This window comes from Peromyscus eremicus, chromosome 4, assembly GCF_949786415.1.
Source record: "Peromyscus eremicus chromosome 4, PerEre_H2_v1, whole genome shotgun sequence".
Classification (NCBI taxonomy): domain Eukaryota; kingdom Metazoa; phylum Chordata; class Mammalia; order Rodentia; family Cricetidae; genus Peromyscus; species Peromyscus eremicus.
Window position 1 is genome coordinate 135,173,703 of NC_081419.1, and position 25,883 is coordinate 135,199,585.

At 41.7% G+C, this 25,883-nt stretch overlaps 1 protein-coding gene across 1 annotated transcript in view; it reads right to left on the bottom strand.

Moving 5' to 3' along the window:
- Ptprt (protein tyrosine phosphatase receptor type T) overlaps positions 1-25,883 on the bottom strand; it is an 805,504-nt gene that overhangs the window by 254,264 nt on the left and 525,357 nt on the right. Inside the window, exons 10-11 of the mRNA XM_059258971.1 lie at positions 22,895-23,096; positions 21,544-21,646 (exon numbers count right to left, since the gene is read on the bottom strand). Of these exons, the coding sequence (XP_059114954.1) occupies positions 21,544-21,646; positions 22,895-23,096 (305 nt within the window). The remainder of the gene's footprint in view (positions 1-21,543; positions 21,647-22,894; positions 23,097-25,883) is intronic.

A 25,883-nucleotide genomic window follows, 5' to 3' on the forward strand; every position in this document is an offset into this window, starting at 1 on the left:
CATGGACCACTGACACTGACATGGTCTTGAGTAGCATTGCTGGCCATGGTGGTCCTTTGAGGAGGTCCAATCCAGAAAGTGAATCTTTCCTCATCTCAGACCTCTGTCATTGCCCAGAGCCAGGGGTATTTCCCCCAGCCTGGTGTAGGTTCCAGGGCTGAGTCTGCATCTGCATAAGCTCCAGGCTGTTGTACACCATCCTACCGACCGTACTGGGCAAGGATAGTACGTTGTCCTTAGCGTCTCCAGTTCCACCTCTCTCCCTAGCACATGCATGGCTCCATTTTTCTATCTTTCCCACTCTCCACATATTTGTTCATTATAGTGGCACCAGCGAGGCCCACATGGCTAAGTGGTGCTCTGGTGTCTCCCAGCTGCCCAGGCATGGCTCCAATATCACATTGTTAATTAACGGAGGAGGATTTCTATATTTTAGTGATGTAGCATTCTTTCTGACTAACATGCTTGTATTTTACTTGGTGACACTATTTAGTATTTACCAAAGTTACCCTGTCCCTATCTGACTCCAGATTTGTTATTTTATGAGACAACATACAAAGTACAATTTCTGTCAAGAATCCAGTAACACAGAGAGCTGAGTTTTGAATGACTACTGACCTATGGCCCTATTCACTAGTGCCAGATGCTCATTAGCCTCAAACTTAAAGAAAGCTCATGCAGACTTAACTAATAAAGTGTGTTTAATGCAAACAGTATTGATTGGCAACAGCTAGGTGATCCAGAATGCCGAGGGCATGGTTGGTCAGTGGTCCACAGTCCTGCAGCACCCCCTCACCTCAGAATATGCTGAGATTCAACATCTCAGACCCTATCAGAGTTTTACTGAATAGCAATTTATTTTAATCAATCTCAAATCAATTCGTTTGCACATTAAACTGAAAAGAAGCAAGTGAAACAAAACACTTACTGGAGGGGGGAAAATCTTCCTTTCTGAATTTTATTTTCCCTTAATAAATAAAAGTTTAGTTTTGTGCTGTCGCTTCCCACTTGCCAGGCCTCCCAACACCGCCTTCTTATGCAGACCTCATGGGAAGCCACCCATTCACCCTCCTGCCTTGTTCTCTCTGGAAATCCCATTGTTGTTTTCCATAGCCACCTTATGTGGTAAGAAGAGTAAAGAACAAGAAAAACGCGGAACAAGGTAAGTTCCACTGGAAGAGGGATTCTGGCTCCAGACACTGTGATTAAAACCCACAGTGATGCTTTTGGGGGAAATCTACAGGGATTGTTTTTAAGAGTAATCGATTGCATGCCCGGATGTTTCTATTTGTAGCTAAGACACTTTGGAGAAGGAAAACTGTGAGGTCCTCTGAGCAAGTCTCTCTCTTTTTTTAAAGGCCTTCCAAAATCAATTATCGAAGGGAGGGGTGGTCTATAAAGCTCTAAGAGGGAAGAAGAACAATTACTAATTAAGCATTAAATTAATCACAGTAGCTGGCATAATAGAGCCAGACAGGGCAAATAAATGCTAGAGAAGAATTATATCACCAATGAAAACATGTTTCCTACAGGAAAATTCAACCCAGGAAACCCAGAGGTGGGAAAGATAGAAAATCAGAGCAGTGCACGTGCTAGGGAAAGAGGCGGGACTGGAGACCTGATGGTGGTGACAGGGGAGAGGGAGGGCTGAGGACGACATACTGTCCCTGCCCGGTATGGCTGGCAGGATGCTGTACAACAGCCTGTAGCTTTTTGGAACTGTTTGCAGGAACACAATGCAAAGGAAATCCCATGCACGTAGAAAATGAAAACGGTAGGGGCCAGGCAGACAAGAAGAGCCTCACAGCCTATGGGTTCTGGAGTACTGGTGTGGATTCCCAGAAGTGCAGTGGAGGAACATAAACAACAAAACAACCTCACCAAGATATTTGCACACACACCAAGTTCCAGAAATGTCTTGTACAAATCTACCCTGAATCTACCTCAGCAGTTCCTCAGATGTAATCTATGATATACTCTCACCCCCAAGAACCCTGGAGACCCACTCAGTGATTTGGTAATATTGAAATTATTATGCTATACGGAGTCATTCTCATAACCCTCCACTAAAGGAGATTTGAAGGGAAAAACACAACACAGTATGCCATAAACCTTTCTCCAGGGGCTACCTTTTAGGCCCAATTTAATGAAACAGTCTCCAAGAACTTTAAGACTGCTTTTACTTAAACCTTTAAGAACAGTTAATCTAGTAAGTGAAGTCACTTGCTAATCACAGATCACCCACACCTGATTCTATAGTGAGCATTTTTCTTTCCTCATTAAACCCCAACTTGTCTTATGTTTTTCCTACACACTAGAGGCCTCACATGCATGTCCCAGTGAGAAATCCTTTTTTTTTTTTGTTTATTCCCAAATAAATTTTCTTTTAGTAGATACTCAAATGTGTGTTTTTCTTGACAGACATGAGAACAACTTTAGCAGCAGCAGTGAGCTTTCCTTTGTCTTCTCTTTGTGTTATCAACACAGACAGCAATAGTGATGGTGCCTTTAGCATGGACCAAGATACTGGTGCCTAACTGTTCTCATTCTGCATTCTACAAGGGTCTTTGATGGGGCAAGAGGAGTACTCATTGGATTAAATATAAGTCCTGAGTATGTATCAACTAATTTCCCACAAGACAATCGGTGGTATATGCATAAATTACATCTTTTGCTTACCGAAGCCATATGGCTTATCAAGAAATAATATTTCTGTGATTACTCTGCATATCAAACTAGCCATATTTTTCCTGAGTTACTTTTAAAATTAATTATTAATAATTTGTTATTTCACTTATTTTTGAGATGTGATTTCACTATACTGCTCTGGTTGGACTCAAACTCCCAGGCTCAATGAACTCTCCCGGGTACCATTTATTTCCTTGAGAGGGTGATTGACAAATTACAATCATTCACACTGTAATACCTGATAAACATTTTCTCCAAAAGAAATGAAGTCTACCTGTCACTTTAAGGAAAACTGTCAGCATTTGTTACCAAGACATAATTGAGCTTTCAAGTGAAAATTAGAATTTGGAAAACTTGTATCTGTCACCGTGAACTTGAAAGTTGCTGGTACCTTTATGAGATCGGTGGTGATAGCAAATACGTAATTTGATCTGATGTGATGAAGCAAATCACAACATTTGGAAGGTTTTCATAACTCTGAGTAGTTTTCAAATGACCAGTGTACAATATTTCAAAATCATTTGAGGACAAATCTCATTCAAAGTGTGTGATAGATAGATAGGCATATTTTAATGTAACCAAGTGAGGAAAGTTTGAAAATATAGCTTTTGCACTAAAAATATAGTTTCATTGCAACTAAATGTTAGGAAACTACCATTCTGAGTTGAGTGTAATACAAAAATTCCAAAATTATCCCAAGCAGCTATTAAAATACTTCTTTGTTTCTAACTATGCATGTGTCTGAAGTTGTATTTTCTTTATATGTTTCAATCCTAACAATTCAAGGTCAATTGAATGCAGAAATGATTAGAAGAATCCAGTTATCTTTCATTAAGTCAGACATTAAAAATATTTGTGAAATATGAAACTGTACCACCTTAGCCTTATTACTTGGAAAATAAAAACATATCAATGATATTAATATGTAATAGGTTGATCATTACTTTTTGTTTTGGTTCAAACTTGCTATGAATGACCTTTTACTTGAGAGTACTAGATTTACAGGATGTATTTTCACATCTGATTTGGTTTAGTATTACTTTCATATGAATTAAAGTGTCAACTTTTAACTCTAATTTATGATAAAGTAAATTTTGACCAAGAAAACACACATAAACAACATCTCTTTGGGACCTTTACTGATTTTTAAAAGTTTGAAGAATTTTCAGTCCAAAGGAATGAGTGGTTCTGACAAAACCCATGTATTTTAATTTTAAAACACTATCAAAATACCCACAGTTTAGAACATTTCAATGTTCTTTGTCATTTCTGGTTGGATTATCTTGTGTTTGGGGGCATTGCCCTGTTAAATTCTCAGCACTGATCCCTCATTAATTAACTAGATAGTACCTCTACATCCAGACACAATAAAAAACCCCACCATTTTGTTGGGCATTATTAAAGTAACTTTTGTTTAGAACCATTGCCATAAAAAGACAAGAAATGTAAAAAATATAAATACATATGAAATATTCATGTTGCCAAAAAAGCCAAGAAGTGCAAAACAACAGTATGTTCCTGTGCAAACTGCAAATGCATTAAAATAACAATTAAAACACAAATTACAATAATATTTTCATGGAGCTGTGATTGAACTGGCCAGATTAAATCATGATAGTTTCTTTGTTCAGTAATCATCAAATTGGGAAAAAAGAAATCGTCAATGGTTTTCAAGTTTCATAAGTGGCTTTATACCCAGGAGTAAAAAGATCATAGGCTCTGGAATGGGCATTGAATTTGAACTTTGGCTATGAATCTTAGTGACTCTGTGGCCTTCTTAATGTTATCATTTGTAAAAACTGGAGACAACAATGTCTCCATCGATTAATACTGTGAGCAGTGGATTAGATAATTATGTAAGTGAGTTTCTATTTAAAAGCAGATTTAGTATACTCCACTTACCTCTCATTAAAATGAGAGTGCCCAATGAAAACCATATAAATCCACAAAGAAAAAGGACAGGCGAGGGATCGCCAGTGAGAGGTTTCAGCACAATTCTAGAACACTAAATGAGGTCAGAGAGAGGTGTTGAGCATGAAGGAGAAAGAAAGCCAAATTGGAGAGTGATGCCAGCAAAAAAGTTGATTTGTGCCACAGATTTTGGGAGGAGATGTTCACTCTGGAGACTCTGGAAGCAAAATGAAAACAGGGGTGTTGAAACGTCTGTCCCTCAGTTTCTCAAATTGTTGGCATGGGGAGCCAAGGATATGTCTCCTACCCTTCAGGCAGGAGAGAGGAAGAGGATCCATATTTTGAGAATTTGAATACTTCTGCTTCCCCAAACAGAGCACTTGCTGTCTGTCGACGTTCCCCACCTTGCTTTCCGTATTGCTGCTCCACTTATTGGTTTTATGAGGAGTCCTTTCAATGTACGCAGTCAATTCAAGTGGGGAAACTACACCTCTGGAAGTAATAGAACTAAGAAGAGAGTTGGGAAAGCTCCCCGTTCCCCCAGATCAAAATAATATCCTGATAAGCTGAGTGTTATAGACAAGAAGTGAAACTCAGGAGGAAAAATATCAGAACACAACAAATACAATTATATATTATAATGGTCCATATTTTTCTAGAAAATATTGACTAAATGACTTTTTTTTTAAAAAAAGCATTCATTTATTGTTTCTGGGGGCTACATACAGATGGGCTAAAAAAATCAAGCACACCGAAATGACCAGTCTCTGTTGAGACATTATTAGAAAGATAATGTCTAACTAGTTTAATTAGATATTACAGAAGACAGCAGATAATTGTATAGCTTATGATGAGTTACACAAATAAAAATTCCCACTATACAAGAGTGTAAGAGTGGTAAGAGGTAGTGTAGTACAGTGGTGAAGGCTAACAAGTGTTCAGAAGGGCTATTAAGTTTTACACCAGCTGCACAGTTGTGGAGAAATTAATTAACCTTTTTATACTTCCAATCCCCCTCCCAATAACTGCAAAATAGAAGGGGGTGTTCTTTCTGTATGTGTACATACCTCTCTCTCTCTCTCTCTCTCTCTCTCTCTCTCTCTCTCTCTCTCTCTCTCTCTCTCTCTCTCCTCTCTCCATTTGTGTGTGTATGTGTGTGTGCGCGCATGTGTGTGTATGAGCATCTGAAGTCCCGAGGTTGACACTGAGTCTTCCATGTTATATATTAAAAGGTGTCTCTCACTAAACCCGGAGCTCATGGCTTGAGATTGATCTCGGGAATTTCCCCTCTCTCCCTTCTATTTGCTTGACTACAGGCTGGTCGCACCAAGCCCACCCAGCTCTTACATAGTACCATGCACCCGAATTTCATTCCTCCTACTTGCAAGGCAAGTGGTTTTTCAGCTGAGCCATTTCTCCGACCTCCCTCCCAGCTCTTATTTTATAGAGTTATGATAAGAATTAACTGAGGGAGTTAACATATGTAAATGACTTTACCTCCTGGCACTTAGTAAGCTTTAAGTAAATTACATGATACCATATTAAAAATAGTATACCACTTGCTCTGAAGTGACCTGCTTTGATGGAATTACAAAATTAGCTATTATGTATGTAGTTCTATTTAAAAAGTAGGGGAATAACTTCACAGGGAAGATGGAAGGGAGAGAGATATTGCATGATTTAGGACAGCTGAATTCTCATCTATCATAGAAGGAAGTAAACAGATAATATCTGTAATCAATAATCTTAAAATAGGGCACTGTGTAATGGCATACCAATTCCTGGAATAAATGGATAAGAATTAAAATGTAGTCACCTATGGGGCAGGAAAGGGAGGGTTTGTAAACTGTGGGGCAGAGAAGGGTTTTACTATTTGATTTCTAACTATGTGTATCTATTAGTTTGAGTTTTTAAATTAAAGAATGGAAAGGTTAATACATATGAACAAACTGCCAGTACCTGCATTTAAGAATAGACATATTGTACCTTGTTGTTTCATTTAATCAATTTTAGTAATTCTATTCCTGGAGATTTTTTCCTATTTAAAGGTACAATACCAAAAGAAAAACACGAAAAACACGAATAAATTAATTAAAACTGAGTTACTTATAACAACAAATAGCTCGAAATGACCCAAGTTTTCAACTATATGGGAATGGCAAGAAATTACGCAAATACCTGAAACAATGTTATAAGCCAGCCATATAAATTTATTATTTCAGATGGCTGCACATTGGCTGACCGCCCCCTCCAAACACATACACTTGTGTATTTAGACTGGAAAACAGAAGGTTGATAGAACCAGTAGAATTAACATGCCTACGTAGTGCTTTTTACACTAAGTCCTCTGCACTTCAGAGTCCCTAAAGGGATGATCCACTGCTGCTTGGGTCACTGTGTACAGGGATTTCTTTTTTTAACCTCCAATCTTGAAGTTTCTTTTTGAACTGTGTCACTTGTTCTTCATCTTCACACTGCTGTTCAGACAGAAGCATCATCACAGCTGATGCACTGTTAACAAGGACAAGAGGGATTTAGGAGCCTTCTCTATGTGTAGTCAGATTCCATGTTTGCAAAGTTTTTTCATTCTCTGCTCTGGCACATTCTCCAACTAACAGCAAAGATACTGATATGTGACATTATTGGGAAATGCTCACTACATGTCACTCTGGAACCTGTGTGGTCCTATCAGCCCCTCAACACCTCAAGAGATGAGATGAGTGGAACCTTCTTCTATTGCATAGCAAAGTTATAAAAGGTAAAATAAAAGGATGTCTGGGACATTATCAACCAGTTCCTATCCAGAGCAGGTACACAACAGAATTGAGCCAAGTATGGCTGCGTGTCTTTAACTGGCTCCTGAAACTGGATCTCAAACTCTGGTGTGCATATAGAATGTTCTGGAAGTTTTGCTAAATTTCAGATCTACCTGCAGGATTTCTGATTAGGTAGGTTTTTTTTTTTTTTTTTTTTTTTTTTTTTTTTTTTTTTTTTTTTAGGGGTGTGTGTGTGCTTAAACACTTGCTCTGTGTACGTATTTTTTTTTTTGTGTGTGTGCATGTACTGTACATGTTCATGAGTATATGTGCATGTGTGTACACATGCCTACAGAAGCCAGAGGTCAAACTGGATGTCTTCCACTGTCACTTTTATGTTCTCTCTCCCTCTCTCTCTCTCTCTCTCTCTCTCTCTCTCTCTCTCTCTCTCTCTCTCTTTCTCTTCATCTCTTTCTTTTGGAGTCACACTCTTTCGCTGAGCTGGGAGCTCAAGATTGGCTTGTCAGCAAGCCCCATGGACCCTTCTTTCTGTGCCCACACATCACTGGGGTTACAGGAGTGTGTCATCACATCTGTCTTCCTATGTGCATGCTGGGGATATGAACTCAGATCCTCATGCTTGTGTAACAAGCACTTTACCAATTGAGCCATATCCTTCCCCCCTCCCCTCATTTTGATTTTCAATAACTCTCCAGGTAATACCGAGAATCCCAGACCCAAAAGTTTAGGTACAAGCTTTCACCAAAACCAACAGGGAACAAGATGACAACTTAGGGGGACAGAAATGTTTCTCACCCTAAGGCCTTGGTCCTGCCAGGTAGAGCTTTGGCATAAGGTCTCCACCAGCTTAATATCTTTTTCAAGCTCCTTAACAAGGTTCACCTGGGGTCTAGGCCTCAGCCAAGCCTCCCAAGTTAACTCCCTACACCATGAACAATGACAGCCCTTTCCTATCCTCCCGGAGCCTAGGTGCCAATGCAGAGGCCACCCTTTTAGGTTCCAAGAAATTATGCATTCGTTATGGAGGAAATTAACACCTCAAAGCAAACTATAATTAGGAATTCTTCAATTCAGTTTATGCTTTTTCAATTAGGCACTCTATAATTTTAATCATGGGAGCATTAACATGTTTCTGTAATTTATATACCTGGTATAATTAAGCCTGGGAAACACATTGCTCCAAACCTGAATGGAAGTGATTGTTTCCCTTCACACTCACAGCTCCACAGGTCCCTGATGGGGAGACAGTGCCAATTTTAAAGGAACCACTTGTAAGCTGTAGAGGCCAAAGAGAAGTCTCTTGACTTTGGGCATGTGGGCTTGTCACAGACCATGCATTGTCTTTGAACATTTGGCCCAGGTGTATACATCTTTATCCCAATCTTTCCACTCCTTCTGTGACTTTACACACATTTCACTATTGGGAACTGTCTTAGACAATTATCCTTGGGAATGAAATTCAATTAAGCAGGAACAGGGTGTCCTGGCAAAGGAGATGTAACCTGTGAGCTGTGGGAAGCAAATGACTTTGAAATGAAGAAACTGAACAATAATCTAATATTTATCCTAGATTGGTACCAAGTCCCTCCCCCCATACCTACTCCTCTCCCCACTTTCTCTGACTCTCCTACTCATAATTTCAGCTCTGCCTTTTGGCCACAAAGCAGGGCCCGAATCCTGTGTGCAAGGTAGTTCTCTTGGGATTCTGAGCAGTTCTGCCAATTCAAGGAATTCTGAGGCACACTGAAAGTTTTTGTGCTTATTCAGACTGAACCTCTGAACTTTCTGAAGGTTAAAAGCCTTCTTTTTTCCTCCTCATCTTCCTGCTCGCCCCACAATAGCAAATTCAGATTTGCTGACTGCAATAAAAGGAAAAAGAACATAATCAAAACTGGCCCGGGGGGACAATGCATACAGATTCCAACCCAGCTGAGTGACGCACCCATACTGCTGCAGCATTTTGGCACTCAATATATTTTGTCTGATCTAAGAAAATATAGAACTTTTTATAGAGGGAAAGTTGGAAATGGATTTGTTTCTCCCAGGCTGCTCTAGCCTTCTACAAAAGAATACAGATTTGTTCAGACTCTGATGTTCAGCTTCGCCACACATCCATCTTCTACCTACGCCCCAACATCTGCATAGAGGCAATATATTCAGATACACCATCAGCATGCACCAACACAACATAAATTATTTCAGACACCAATCATTGTCATCATCATCAGAAAATAGGGGTGTGTTTTTAGCCCCCGTGTGGACAGGAATAGAGGAATACACTAGCAGAGATTCTAGATCAGCTCTTAGGCACTAACACTGTTATCTGAATGCTGAAACACACCGCTGAAGAGACACAGGGCTCTAAAATCTGCAAAATTAGCAAGAGCAGTATCCCAGTAGAATATAAAACAACTGCTTCTTACAGCATGCCCAGGAGCAAATATCAGCACCATAAAGAACTACCTGATTGTCTGTGTAGGCTCCAGAGGCTCCTTTCTCCACCTGGGCCTCCTATTGGCCAAATGGCTAGTTTTCAAGTGTGGGCCAGCAGGACCAGTGTCACCTGGGAATGTATTCTAATCGCAGATTCTTGGGCCCCATCTTTCCATCCCTGGACATGGTCAGACACCTGCGGGTGGACTAGCTCTCCAGGCAACTGTAGGTTTTACAAAGTTTGAACCATATGGGAGTTTAACAGTATCCCTAGGTAGGTGTTATCCCTGGGGAAGATGACAGAATTTGGATTCTGTAGCTCTAGTTCAGTAGGTCAGGGTCTCAGTAGCAAGTCACCCAATGGCAGGCCTCGTTCTTCTCCAGGGACTTAATGTTCTATACCTGTATCTGAGTAATTATCATTCTGTTCTTCTCTCATGGAAGGATTGCTGGACTTTGTCTCTGTCCTCAAATACCTGCATCAATGATCTCTTTGGAACCAGGACTTCTTTTCATCAATCCTTGTAGAGGATTGCACAGCACAAGATAAGATTTTCTACTATGACAGAAATATTGTTCAACATTGTATCCAATCACTACCCATGCACACTGGATACTTTAAATGTTGCTAATGTGACTAATGAGCTAATACTTTGTTTCATATATTTAATTTAAATAGCCACATACAAGTGGTGGCTACAGTCTTAGACAATTCAGGTCTAATGTCGTGATATTGAGTCCTTCTTCTCTTATTTGGGCTGTTATGTTCTATTCTCAAAATGGATACTTTCTTTATATGTCTGAAAGCTTTAAAAATGTTTTCCAGAGTCAATACAAGTGGAAACACATTAGCCAAACAGCAAAACCTAAGCAGCTGTAGCCAGCCCAGAAAAGGGTGGGTTGTATGGTAACAGTCGGGGTAAGCATAAATTCTTCCTAGCCATATAGGCTGTAATCTTTACGCTATTCTTTTACCACCCAAAATCCAGGGTTTTCAGGATCATCTCTCTTACTGCTACTGTGAGGAGGCAGCTCTCTGACCAGTTCCAGGCAGCTGAAGCAGACATTGCATAGAAACATTTTTTTTTCAGAAGAACAAGCCTCTTTGGATACTATGGTTGCACAAATCCATATGCTAGCTCAGGCAAACACCAATAGATCAGGATATGGAAATGTACTAGATGGAAGCAGACTTCAAAGTCTGACCTTTGGGCAGCTGCAGACTGAGAATTATAAGCCATTGGTTACCAGATACTCAAAATCTGAGACACAGAAGTGGTGAACACCGTCCTGGGGCCCAGAGCAGCATTAGAAGTAGAAGCAAGCAAGGAATAAAAATTGGAGAAAGAAGAGAACGTGGTGAAGGCATCTTGCAGTCATTGCTGCTCTTGCAGAGGTTTCATGAGTTCCCCTGTGGAGAACAGGTAAGCATCATAAAGCTATATCTACTTAAGCAGCCCTCCCATCCTTTCTGTGGTCTATTGTTCCCTGATATACCTGACTTCAAAGACCTTCATCTTGAGTCCAGGACCACATATCGAGCATCTTTGTGCAGTTAGTTCTAGTCATCTGGTATCTTATAACCGTACTATCCCACAAGGGGGGTTTATTACTATGGCCTACCTTCCCTGCATTTTTATCCTGTCTCTTCCCTTTACACAGATTCTTTGACAACAGTGAGGCCTGCCAGCCCTCAGCATCTCTTCTACATGCACACCTACCTTTATATATATATTTTTTTTTGTTTTTTTTTTTTTTTTTGTTTTTTTTTTGGTTTTTTGAGACAGGGTTTCTCTGTGTAGCTTTGCGCCTTTCCTGGAACTTGCTTTGGAGACCAGGCTGGCCTCGAACTCACAGAGATCCACCTGGCTCTGCCTCCCGAATGCTGGGATTAAAGGCATGTGCCACCACCGCCCGGCTTCCTTTATATTTTTTTAAACATTTTTTTTCGTATATTTCATTGTGTGTAAGTGTATGTGTCTGTGTGTGTTTGTACAGTTTCATGAGATGCTTGTGGAGGCCAGAAGAGGGTGTTGGATCTCCAGAAGCTGGAGTTACAAGCAGTTGTGAGCTATTCAATGTGGGTGCTGTGAACTTTGACTCTGCAAGGACAACAGGAGCTCTTAACCTCCTGAGCTCCTACCTCCATATCATTTTTAAAGCAAGCTTATTCCAGATGGCTCAGGTTCAGGCACTTTGGTTAAGAGCATTATCCTTCATTTTCCTATAGTCCTGGGTCAACTTATGTGTATTTTTTATTTTCCTTATTTAAAAAATTGTGTGTATGTCTATGTGTGTATATGAGCATACAAGTACAGGTGCCCACGAATGGCAGAGGTGTCAGATCCCTCTAGATTTGGAGTTACAGTCAGTTATGACCTGCCTGATATGGGTGCTGGCAATCAAACTCCAGTTCTTTGCATGAACAGTATACACTCAACTACAGAACCATCTCTCTAGCCTTTTTTCTTATTTTCTTTTTTTTTTTTTTTGCCAGTTGGAAGTCTTTATTATTACAGAGCACTCAGACCACAGCCGAGTGATCAGGGTGGTCCCCTGAGTGTCCTGGGGATTTTTTTTTTTTAAATTTTTATTTTGCAATACAATTAAGTTCTACATACAGGCACAGATTCCCTTGTTCTCCCCCCTCCCGCCCCCCTCACCTTCCCCCCAGCCCGCCCCACATTCCAGTCTCCTCCAGGGCAAAGCCTTCCCCACAGACTGAGATCAACCTGGTGGACTCAGTCCAGGTAGGTCCAGTCCCCTCCTCCCAGGCCGAGCCAAGGGACCCTGCATAGGCCCCAGGTTTCAAACAGCCGACTCATGCAATGGGCACAGGACCCAGTGCCACTGCCTGGATGCCTCCCAAACAGATCAGGCCAATCAACTGTCTCACCCACTCAGAGGGCCTGATCCAGTTGGTGACTCCTCAGCCATTGGTTCATATTTCATGTGTTTCCGTTTGTTTGGCTATTTGTCTCTGTGCTTTATCCGACCTTGGTCTCAACAATTCTCTCTCATATAAACCCTCCTCATTCTCGATATTAGAGGTTAAGGTAAAAATGTTGGCCATTTCTCTCTCCCCACCCCCCACTGCCGCGCCCATAACTGCTGTTACTTTCACTGTCTTGTTTTACAAAGGAAGTTAAAATATAGTTATATTGACCAGGGTTTCTTTCTACTTCTCCACAAGCCTGCCCATCTTCTGAGTGGCCCCTTGGTAGAGTGTCACAGAGCTCAGTCCTGCTACTCATCTCTGCAGTCTCCTTGAATGAGGTCATTCTTCCCTCTGGATCTTCAGATGCCACATAGATGCTAGAGTTTCCAAATGCAAACCTCTGCTCAGAGGCCTCTCCAGCACCACAGACTTCTAGAGTTTAAATAGCTGCTGTGGTAGGAGGTGAACATGGCAACCACACTCTCCTTTCCCTCACGGCAGTAACAGCCCCAGTCTCCATCTCCCCAGATGGCAGACAGTCCAAAATAGAACATTCTCACTCTTCATGTTCCGTTGACTGCTCCATTTAAAACATTCTTCTCCAAACACCTGTTTTTTCCTTCTTGGTTTGAGCCTGAGTGATATAATCCCAAGTCCCAACACCAGAGCCATTTCTCAGTAAGCTACATTGCCGGGCTGCAGGTGAGGCTGGAGGAGGGTAGGACGGTTTATAAAGGTAATGTTGCAATGCAGCTATGGTGAGCTGAAGTGAATGCAAGCCTGTCTAAACTACTTAAGCGCCACCTTTCTTCCCTGGTGTTTCCCTGAATAATCTTTCTTTCCTTAAACAGATAAACTTTATTATGTATATCCAAGTTATGTGTGATGCTGTGAAATAGATGGTAGATAGAGTGATATTAAGATGGATGAGAGATGCAAAAAAGGTTACCATAGTGAAGCGAAACAACACGTCTGCAGCCTCACATACTTTGTCTTTTTGTTTATTTGCTTTTGCAGCAAGACTGACTTATCTGTCTGCCTGTAGTTCTGTGCTTGAATACAGGACTGACCCTTGTCTCCTTGGGTGGTTCCATGAAGCTCCACATCTCTTTAATTAAAGCGGTATGTTTCTTTAGTGCCATATTTAAGCTGTGGGAAGAAAAATGCAGCAGCACGCATCCTATTATTCCTGATTTCCATTGCTTCTTGTCTCTGGCTCCTCATCTTCCCTAATCCCATGTGATGTGCTCCCAGCATGCTTTTGGGCATGGATATGGGCCGTGTTAGTTACTTACAGAGCTAAATCTTCTTGCAGGTTATAGGAAATACCTCTCATCTTCACCACATGCTCCCTGCAAAGCAGGGTGCACAGAATTCCTCATATTTAGCCCCCAGCAAAGGTGGCCCAGAGAACTGTGGGGACTGAACAAAACAAACAAGGCTTAGAGAATGATTGTAATTGCTGTTTCTCATCTATCTCCATGTGAACTGGGACTCACAAACTCCTCAGGCTGCCCCATGCTAATAAATCCTCCAAATTTTCATTTCTTCTTCCTAATTGGACACAATCATACGCTGGTGTCTGAGAATCAGATGGTAATGATTCCAATTTTGCTCGCTGCAGCTCCACGGACCAGCAAAACCCTTCTGTGGCTGTTTTGTGTGCTCCCACTCAGGGCTTTGCCATTATTAAAGGAATCCTGGAGGAAATTTGGCAATAGTTTGCTTTTATTCCTACTAAAGTTTCTTCTTTCTCTAAAAGTTGGCTGGGTCTCTAATTTGTACTTTAACTAATCACTGTGCATTTCAGAATGTGCAGTTCTAACTAGATGCTCCTGTCAATTGCATGAGACCCGTGGATTCTCATCAGGGAATAAACATAGTTTGCTGTGACCTTTGGAAGGCATTGGCTGGATACACTGACTTCTGGTGTTCAGTCTTGTATATCTGATCCTACAGTCTGGAGCTGTGCCATGCCTCCAGAAGTCATAATAACAGGTCACAAGTTCTAACCAACCTTGTAGATGGTCCCTGAGAGGTACCCAGCATACCTCTGCACCATCTATTAGGTTCCATCCAGTCCTTGAGCCTATTGGGTTCCCAGACCATCTACATTGTTACCAACCTCACCTGAGTGTATGGACACGCACAGCATACAGGCATGAGCTCGCAGAAGGCTATGAAGATAAACCTGCCTGTGACCCCTCCTTCAACAGTCTGACTGGAAACTGCCTGGAAACTGTCAGTTGTCCTAAACCCATGTTATGTGAGTGATATATATATATATATATATATATATATATATATATATATATATATATTTCCACTTATAAACAGGCAACTTGAAGCTCACAGAATCAGGTACCTGGTCCAAAACTACCCAGTGAAGCTGCTGGATAAAGCCAAATCTGATTCTGTCCTACTATGTCCAATTGGGGAGGCAGATGCAGTGGGAAGAATGTATTGGTCTAAGGCTTTAGGTGGGTTCTACAACCTAGTTCCTGTAATCAAGGAGCCATAGTCACTGATACAGACTCCACACAAATCCTGACTAAACAGTAGTGAAGGCAGAGTGCATCACTGGAAAAGATGGTGCATTCTGCATTCATGATGGAGGCAAGACAGTCTGGGATGTGGCAGCTGACCTGGATGCTGAAAAGGTAATGAATGGCATACCTGCAGAGTGGTATGAACAGACGCTAATAACACAGAGAACCAAATGTGGGCATCTGCTGAATAGCCCCCTCCCCCACACATATATCATGATGAAGTCTAAACCCAGAGCAAAGAAAGACCTTACTGTTCTGGCCCCTGTTGCCACCCCCCTCTCACCTCATCTCTGCCCCTGCCCACTGGATTACTTGTGGCCTCTAGAACACCCCGTGTGCCTTCTCTGCATCAGCTCTTGCATGTGCTGGTTTCTCTCAGTCAAAATCCTTTCTCTTCAATTAAATACCCTTCATTCCATAGACCTCAATCAGGCAGCATGACCTCCAGGAAGCCCTCCAGCTTCCACACCCAGGAGGCTCATGCTGGATGCCTATGCACTTAACTGTCATGGAAACCCCTAGGTACACACACACACATTATCATCACTTGTATCTTTTTCATACTTGTTTGCCCTTATATACCTGTAATATCCCAAATCAGAAGTAGTCACTATATCCTCAAAAGGAGAGAGACAAATGGCCAATAAATGTGTTTAGAATGCTTGGTATCATTAGCCACCAGGGAAATACAAATCAAAATTACAGGGAGGTATCATCACTCTATTTAGAAAGGCTGTTATCAAAATCAAATGAAAAATAATGCCTGCATGGGTGTAGAGTAAAAGAAACTCATTGGGGGGGAAGTTGGCTCTAGTCTGTGATCTAGCTATCCCACTTCAGGGTACACTGTTAATGGGGATGACACAGAATCAACCTAGATGCCCACTAGCAGGTGAGTGGATAAAGAAAATGCAGTAAATATACCCAATGGAGAACTATTCAGCCATAAAGAAAGATGAAATCCTGTCATTTGCAGGAAAATGAATGAAACCAGAGAAATTTGTGTCAAAAAAAAAAAAAAATGAGCCAGACACAAAAAGGCATGGACTGAATGTTCTCTCTTATATACAGACACCAAGCAAAGTTTGCATGAATGCAGAATAGTGGTAACTAGAGGTTGGAAGTCCATGCAAAGAGCAGATAAAGGGAGGTTGGCTTTTATCAGTGTGTGCTGCACCTGTGTTGAAATATCACACTGATCAAAAGTGACCACCATAAAACAAGTCAGTTCCTCTGTTACGGCAGGAATGTATCAAGTGCTTGACAGCCATGTGTGGTCAGTGGAGATCCTGCCAGACAGCTCACAAAGAAGGGCATTTTTATTGTTAGAGAAAGATCTATCCTATGACAATCTGTTTTGGAATAGAAGGAAGTTGAAGAAAATGCACATCGTCTTAGTGTCTGGAATCAACAAGGTTGGCATGACAAATTTGCTGAATTAAATAATCACACACTTTAGTAACTACTTGTTGGGTTTTCCTTGGTTTGCTTTGCTTTCATATTTTTGTTAGTTTGTTTGCATCAACTGTGGACTAGACATTATCCCATGTGAAGGAGACCCAAGCCTTCAAATCTCTTGGGGCCAAAACAAATGAATCTAAAGCAATAAAACCACAAACAAAAATTCAAAACAAAGGAAGCTTACAAATTCATGTATAACACAGTTAAAAGCTCAGGGAAGAACCACAAAGGAATCACATGGGTCACTGTTGAGTAAAACCTGGTGAAGGGGCAGAGTGAATTTAAATGAAACTAGAAATAAGGTTAAGGCTAGATGCTGACAGGCCTTGAATTTCATACTAAGAAGCTTGAACTTAATGCAATAGAAAACTAGTGACCCATTTAAGAATTTTAAGCAGGGAAGCTAAGTTGATCCAATTTGTGCTTCCCAGGGACCACTCTAGCAGTTTGGTGGGGGATGGACCTGAGAGAGAGATGCTCTTGACAGACACATCAGCAAGGGTGTGCTTGCTGACCAGGAGAATAGGGCTGGAGAAGCAGTGTCTCCATCCAGGGCTGATCTGCAAGTCAAGGGACAACACAGGTGACTAAATGGATAGGAGAGGAGAGAACAGGAAAGGACACTTGCAAGAAAGCCTGCTGTAGATGAGAAGCATCTCTCACAAATTTTGTTGCAGAGCCCCCAATCTCACTGCAGAGACTGCATTACGGGTGATTAATTCATGGGCAAGTTACTTTCTTATGAAGGTTACCACAGATACATCAGTGTGACAGGTGGGGCGTGGGGGAAGAAGGCTCAGCGTGTTCGAGTCGGGGCTGAATATTAGATTCTAGTCACCATTTGATTGATCTTTTAAGCAATTCTGGGATTCTGTCACTTAAAAACCAATAAATCTTTGAAGGCCCGAGGAGAGCAATACAAAAGCAATAAATCTCCATTGTGGAGTATTAGAAAAATAGGCCAAGCTGCCGAGGTGGTTTGGCTGTAGGGTGAGGGGACAGGAACCTCATGCAGTGGGCTCCTCAATGCTCCCCTCCTTCTAGCTCTGAATTCTCAGCCCTCTGAGAAGGAGTCAAACTCGGGAGGCTTCTAAAGAGCGGGAGGCTGGAATTTGGCTTTGTCAGCAGTTAAGCACTATGGGTTGGAGGAAGAAAAGACTGTCTAGAGGCCTGGAGGCCAAGGCTTAGGTATGAATCTGTGATAACTAAGTAGGATAAAACAGAGGAACAGGTTATAGGTTGGGCCCACACAATCCAGTTAGAGGACCCCCCAGAAGTCATCTATCTCCCAAGAAGGCAAAAGATATGACTATACTGCACCACCCCCAAAAGTCCTTCCAGATTCCCTTTACACAGTAGGATGGGAAGCCAGAACTACTTGAGCAACAATGACCTCAGAGCCTGGTCTATGTTCAACTACCTGATAGTAACACAAGTTGTCAACTTGAAAGGATCTAGAATGACCAGGTGACAAATCTCTGCCTCTGTGAGGGGTTTCTAGAATGTGTTAATTGAGGTATAAAGACCTATCCTAAATGTGGGCAGCACCATTCCACAGGGTGAGGTCTTGGATTGAATGAAGAGGAGAAAGTGAAATGGGCATCAGAATTCATTACTCACTGCTCCCTGACTGGGGATACAATGTGACCTGCCTCAGTCTCCTATATCCATGACTTTCCTGCCATGACAGACTATACCCTTGAACTGTGACCCCAAAGAAACTATTCCTTCTTTAAATTGTTTTGGTCTGGTGTTTTGTGACAGCCATGAGAAAATTAACAAAACAACTGGCTTTATCTGCCAGGACCTTGAATATCACTTAACATCACAGATATTTGTTGATCTGTGGGGGAAAGAGGGACACGTAAGTTTAAAGGTCAGAGGATGACTTGCATGCATCTGGTCTTTCCACCCACTGTGTGGATCCCAGGAATTGAACTCCCATCTTTGGGTTTGATGATAAGCACCTTTACCTGCTGAGCCATCTTGCTGTACCAAATTATTTTCTTAAATATGGTTATTTTTAAATTGACATATAATAGCTGTACTTATTTACTGGGTACAAATAATAATTCGATACCTGAACATACCATATATCATGATTGATTAAGGATAGCTGGGCTTCTGAAACATCTTTTCTATGTGTTGGGAATGTTAATGTTTTTCTAGTTATGTGAAACATGTTATAAATTGCTGTCTACTACATTTACCATACTATGCTATTAGGATATCTTCTCCACTTTCAAATATGATTCGTGTCATCTTCGGCCAAAGGCTTGAAGCAAGCCTTTGAGTCCCAGGTTGCTTTCTTACCTGCTCCCAGTTCCCAGCCTACAGAGCACCTCAGTGCCAACTTTCTCACATGTAGTTCATCTTTCCACCTCACTCACAGTTCTTTCAGTCTGGACAGTCATATTGATTGGTTTTGTGACTTCATTTGTCTACTTATAGGCTTATTGTCTCACCTCCTGATCTGTTCTGTGACATACTTGCAAAGATGATAAGCCTCAAGAAGGCAGAGTGAGCCTTTCTTGCTTCATGCTATACCCAAATTGCTTAGTTCACTTTCTGGGACATAGCAAGTACTCAATAAATATCTGTGTGGCCATATGCCTCCAAGATTCCTATCCTCATGACCAGGACTCAAGCCTAGGTGGAGTCAGGCCACTGTAACTGAAATATACAGTAGTGTTTCTGCTCTCGTGGCAGTTGTCCTGAAAGGCCTCCTTTATGCCATTGCTTCGTCTCCTCCTCTTCTTGGCAAATGCCCAGGCTCTGGTCTGAAAATAATCCCAGACACAGAGGGTACACCCACTCTCAGTGAACCAGGGCCCCGAGAAGGAAGGCAGCCAGAGATTCCTAGACACCAACCGTTTCCCCTTTGAGCAGTGACATTTCCTTTAATGTTTAAAGATGGAAATGTCAGCAAACTATGTCATACATACCATCCTCCTAGCAAGATGGCGTGGTCTGTAAAATGAATGTGGAGCTAGGGTCAGAACCAGGCTTCTGTCTTGTTTCATGGTCTAAGTTAATTCATTAGCTTCGGTTTGTCTTGTTCTTCAAAGTGTGTGTGGGGGTGCTTTACAGGAATTTGATGAGCATACAGAGAGTATGCTGATAATAAGATGATGGTCACACAGCAATACAATGTGGCTCTTTAAGGTCCCTTTGCTATATTTCTGCATCTCAGCTTCCTTGTCTGAAAATGAAGACACCATCTCATAATATATATGGGAAATTAAATGAGGACAATGTATCAGAGCAGTTAGAAGGAAAGCAGGGAATAAAAACCTTGGTTTGAAATGCCAGCATCTGCTTTGGATTGTCAAAGGAAGGACAGTTCTGACATCCTATAGTGAGAGGCCCATGAGCATCATCCCAACCTGCTGCAGGGCCATATTTCCTGGGCCTAGTAAAGCGCACCAGTATCCAGCTTCATACTAGGCAAGAACTTCTGCATTTTTGTTGGTTTATTCTGTTGATCCTACCATTATCATTTCTTAGTAGAGGTGAATGAGGGTTGAGAATGAAGATCAGGACTATGTATCTCAAGAGCCTCCTTCTAGGCTGGTCTCCTAGAGCCCAGGGCATGCAAGGTGATGCTGCTAAAAGCCAATCCATGGCAGATCCCCATGATCCTCAAATCAGCCCGAGCCTCTCAGACATAGTTTCCTTTCCATATCACCACTCTGCCTTTGCTCTTTACATTACAGCAAACTTAACTAGGCATGGCTGTTTCCTTTTTGAACAAACCATCCTGATCCATACTGAACACTTGCAACAAGTCAAACCTTATACAACTGAGTGTCACCTTCTCTGGGAGCTTTCTCTGAGTGTTTATAAGCCCCTGTGAAGATTTCCATAAGGCAGCATTGTAACTATTCCGTATGTCTGCTTTTTTAACTACAGTTTGGCTTCCTTTGAACATATGACTAGTTTGATACCATTATCCCAAGCACTTAAACTAATGAAGATGTGTGCTCGGTGAATCATTGTTGTCTCCAGCCCCCACATCCCACCCACATAAGGTACCTGGTTCATGCCTGTTGGACTGAATTGAACCAATCTGTAAGTTCTACCTAACATTCTACTCATTTCAATGGACTGAGGTCCTGAGACCTGGAGTTCTGATCAAAATCAGTAATCAATATTGTTGCCTTGTACAAAGGGGATCTTGTTCAAAATAAATGCCAGCCCATTCAGATAGCCATGAACTTGTACAAGTCAACCTAGCTAATGAGATGTTCTTGGTGCCTGGGTGCCCATTTGGGCTCCAACAAATTCTCATTAAAATAAGCAGTGTGATCCTAAAGGCATAGCCCCTGTGGTACACTAACACCTCATAGCTCTGGACTGAACCAGCCCCTGTAGCTCATCCTATTTCAAAAATGTGAGCAAATTCTTTGGAGAATACAGTCTGCATACCTGTCTGCCTGCCTGCCTGTCTGTCTGTCTGTCTATTATGGCAGTGAGTCAGGTGATTATTGCAAAGATTATTGTGTCTAAGTTTTCCACCCACTAACTACATTTTCCTTAATTACCACTCCAGAAAGTTCTATCATTTCAGGTCCCTACCAGGATGTTCTCTCTGAACTGATGTTCACTGTGGGGAGAGAAGACCCTGGCTCAGTTCCTGCCTCTGAATTGGGCTTAGAGTTGCTGACCATCTTCCTTATGGAAAATCTGGCTTCTGGCTTATCTCATCCAGGTACATTGCCAGTCATGTGATTCATCTGGAGATATGAGGTATAGAGGAAGAAAGCCACAAATGATAGCTCCTCACCTGACTGGGGCTCCCCGTGACTGGGCAGGTTTGAGCATCACTGTGATGGTCGTGTCCGTTTCATTAAGTGGTGTATCTGCATCGTATTCAGGCATCGATGGAGCTGGGCAAGAGAGAGAAATTGGACTTGAGGAGTACAGGTACCAAATGCCTCTCGACACATCCCCTTGATCCCAGCCTAGCTGAACAGAAGTAGTGAGTGAGAACCCTGTGGTATCAGAGGCCTTCAGCATGGCAGGTCTTGACTTCCCATCTGCAGCTTTTCTCCAGGTGCAAGAGTCTAAAGGGGTGTGAGCATGAGCATCATCAAAAAGCGCCTCTCCCATGCAGAAAAAAGGAACGTGCAGGATATGTAAGTACTTTATAAAGATGTGAAAACAGAGTCAACCTCGTTAAACACATTTAGATGCAAATTAAAGCAAAGATGAATTAGTTCCATTTTTTTCACAAGACCCTCTCCCCCCACAGGAATGTGACTAAATCTAATCCTTTGAAAGGGTAATTTAGCCATTTGTATTATGAGCTATTAAAATCCACATCTCTTTTAATGCTTTTTTTCAATTTCTGAATTTAATCCTAAAGTTATAATCCCAATCAACGATTTAAACTTTATTTTGTAACATGTTTATTGAAGCGCTATTTTATAAAAACGTTGAAACACCAAATATATTCAACCACAAGGGACTGCTTAATTAAATTACGTCCATCCAGTTGACAGACATTATAATGAAAGCAATGCAGCAGTGTGGGAAATATTATGGGATGAGGATAAGTGGAAACATTAAGCTACAAAATATCATGGCTTCTGCAAAACCACATGCAAAATACATATGCATGCAGACCAAGATATGGAAGCTGTAAATAAGCATTCTGCAATGGTTCTGTTTTAATGCTCTCAGGCGGTGTGGTACACCCTAGTGGTAGAGACAGTTTGCAATCTTGGACTACTGAGCTTAGTTATTCAATCATTCATTCATTCATTCATTCACTCATCAGACATTTCATGAGAGCCGGTGCTGTGGGTGTCTTATATTGGAAAGTATTCTCTTTGGAAAATAAATATACAAATCAACTTTTATGTGCCCCCCTCCTCTTCTACCCTCTCCTTCTTGCTCTCACTCTCTCTCTCTTTCTCTTTTTACTTCTACCCCAGGGCATGTTATTTGGTGAACGTCAGAAAGTTTATCAATTGGACTTTCTTCAATCCAATAGTGATGTCATTGTGTAAATTGTTCCATTGCTATCAGTGATAGTCGGCTCTGTTTTATTTTCACCAGGATATTATGAAGACTGCAGGAGACAGGAGTGTAACCTACCCCCACCCCACCTTTTCTCTCTCTAAAAGAGATACCTGAGATCTTGGTGGCAATCCGAGCGGTGACAGGGGGTCCGAAGCCCTTGGCTGTGCTGGCCTTGATGGTAAAGGAGTAGGTGGTCCCCGGGTACAGACCCACAAAGAGGTGATGAGTTTCATTCCGGAGTTTGAACACCTTCCCCCTCTGGCTGGACAGGTCAGCGCTTGGATCCAGTGAGCCAACAGCCTTGTAGTTAATCTGTGTGACAAAGTGATAAGCGAGCACATAAATGCCCTACTCAGTAACTAAGGGAGCTCCTTGGAGAGGAGCAGCAGGGGCAGGGAGGAGAAGAGAAGCAAGCCAGGCACCATGTTACAGAGCTGCTTGGTACAGTACAGACAACCACAGCCCTGAGCTTTCTACCGACGAGCCCATGGAACAGCCATATCTAACACAATCAGAGCATGCCATCTTAAGTTTTCTATACTCCCTCAGCTTCCAGAGTTTAGAAAGAGGGCAGTTGTGCGGGAGTTACCCCAAGGGAGGGGAAATAGTAGCACGTAAGTAAAATGTGGGTGGGTAGGGAGGTTGTTGGAAGTGGAAAGGTTTAGTCAGCATGAAGGATAGATGAGGAGATGGGAGAATGGGGAGGGGTTTACCAAAATGAAGGGGATATGAAAAGCCACCTAGAAATTTGCTCTTTCTGCTACCTTGTAATCCAATCTAAAAACATAAAAGAATTTGATGGCAGATGCCTCCCATGGATAGATAATGCCAGCCCTAGAAGCAATGGACCACTAAACAAATTTTTCAGTTTTAGGTCTGGAATACCTCTGTGGCTGTTGGTTTGGGAGACCCTGTTCCTGAAGATACCACACACCTTGGATGCAAAGTATAGATAAATCAAACTGCCATTGAGCTGGAAGCTTCCTTCCTGTTGGCTACCTTTCATGGTAGTGTCCAACAGTGCTACACAGGCTGCTGCAGGGAGTAAGGGCATTAATGGTTTTACCCAGCTGTGAACTCTAGCAACCACGTTACCAACGTGTCAGGCACAATGTGCCCACTGGTACAATAATGGTATGAATATTATATGAGTAACCAACAACTCTCTGCTTGGATTTGAGGCCCACCCAATGAGAAAGAATTCATTCCCAGTACTGTGCTCCCAGTCAAACACTTGTGACTGAGGAGGTCTTAGGAACCAGTAGGAAAACATACCACACTGTTGCTTAGCTGAACAGGTATAACATCAAGCTGCCTTCTACACATCGATGTTTATATTCACAAAGGATACTCTTAGCCCAAATTAGAGAAGAAACCTCTCTTTGCAGTGGATACAAGGGAATGCAGAACTTGCAGCCAGACAAGATGTTGAGAACAAATGATTTAAAGGCTTAGTCCCATACAAGATATTCACACCATATCCTAAGGAGGTTATCACAGAGATCATTACAGAGGTGTTGTAAAAAGAATGTAAGAGCCCAAAGACAGAAAGAAGGGGTGCAGAATATATTCTTTTAAGCATGGTACTCTCATGGAGGTCATGAATTCATATCTGATGTCATTACTGGCACATTACAAAAGAATGTCACAGCCGACAGTTAGGTATGGATCAGGGAGGAGCTCATGGTGGGGCCTTACCACTTACTGCTGAAGTACTGGCAACTAACAGACTATATGAGGGGAAGGCATGGTATCTGCTGAGTCCACCAGAATCAAATGAGTGCTCTGAACCCAGGATTACACAGATGGCCCAGCTTAAATACAGGGGAACACAAAACAAAAGCCATGGATTTTGCAAAGAGATTTGTAGGGAAGTCAGGAGCTGGAAGGAGTGGGTGAAAGATGAGAGAATGGAGGAGAGAGTAATCATAAAACACTATGTACATGTGGAAAATTGTCAAAGAATAAATCTTATTAATAAAAATATACTGTAGTAACAATAAAGCAAATTTAACTTGTTAATGTATCTTATACCCAATACATCTACAATACTATCATTTCAGTCTGCTATCAACACCAAAACATTTAATGAATTAGTTCACATTCCATAATTCATTCCATGTCTTAGAGATCTAGTATGTATCTGGTATTGCACATAACTCAATTGGACTAGCCACTTTCCAAAGTACAGTAGCTCCATTGTTAAAAATGCAGACCATGGGCTAAGGGATTGTTCTGTGGTTAATGTACTTGTCACATAAGTAAGATAACTATAGAGTTCAGATCCCCAGAATCGATGTAAATGCCAGGAGGAAAGCAAGAGGTTTGGATTTCAGATCCTCAGAATCCATGCAGATGCCACATGTGAATAGTGGCACCCTTGTAATTCCAGGAGTGACAACGTCTATATTGTCAAGATCTGGGTTTGATGCACAGAACCTGTCTTAACGAATAAGGTGGGAGATTAATTAAAAAGGATTCCCAGGACCAAGCTCAGACATTAATAAGGTGAGAGATTAATTAAAAAGAATTCCCAGGACCAAGCTCAGACCTCCATATGCGCGCGCGCGCGCGCGCGCACACACACACACACACACACACACACACACACACACACACACACACAGGATAACATGCATACACACATACATGCATGCTTCACCCATAAAAGAGAATATAGGACATGTATTCTATCCTACACACCAGTAGTGTTTGCTTACATCTTGTTGGAGGAATCAGGATAGTTATCTTCATGGGATGCTCAACTGGAAATAACTTGCATTGAATCAGCACTTTTCAAACCATCTGTGATAGGGAATCAGTGTTGTGTTTTCTGATCCACTGCAGACAGAGGTTAATGTGAAGACCATACTCTATGACACCAAGTTCATGAATTGACAACAATCAAATCCTGAATTGTCTATGTCCACTGGTTACAAGGTAGATGTCACAGCAATGCTAGGGTATTTAAGTCTTGAAGTCCTTCCTCGTTGCCTGCATTTTCCCTGCTATCAAAGCAACTAATGGTATCTGTGCTGTGTGTTGTCCTCTATGGCTGACAGTGTGAGTGCCATGAACTTGAATCACATAGCTGTTAAA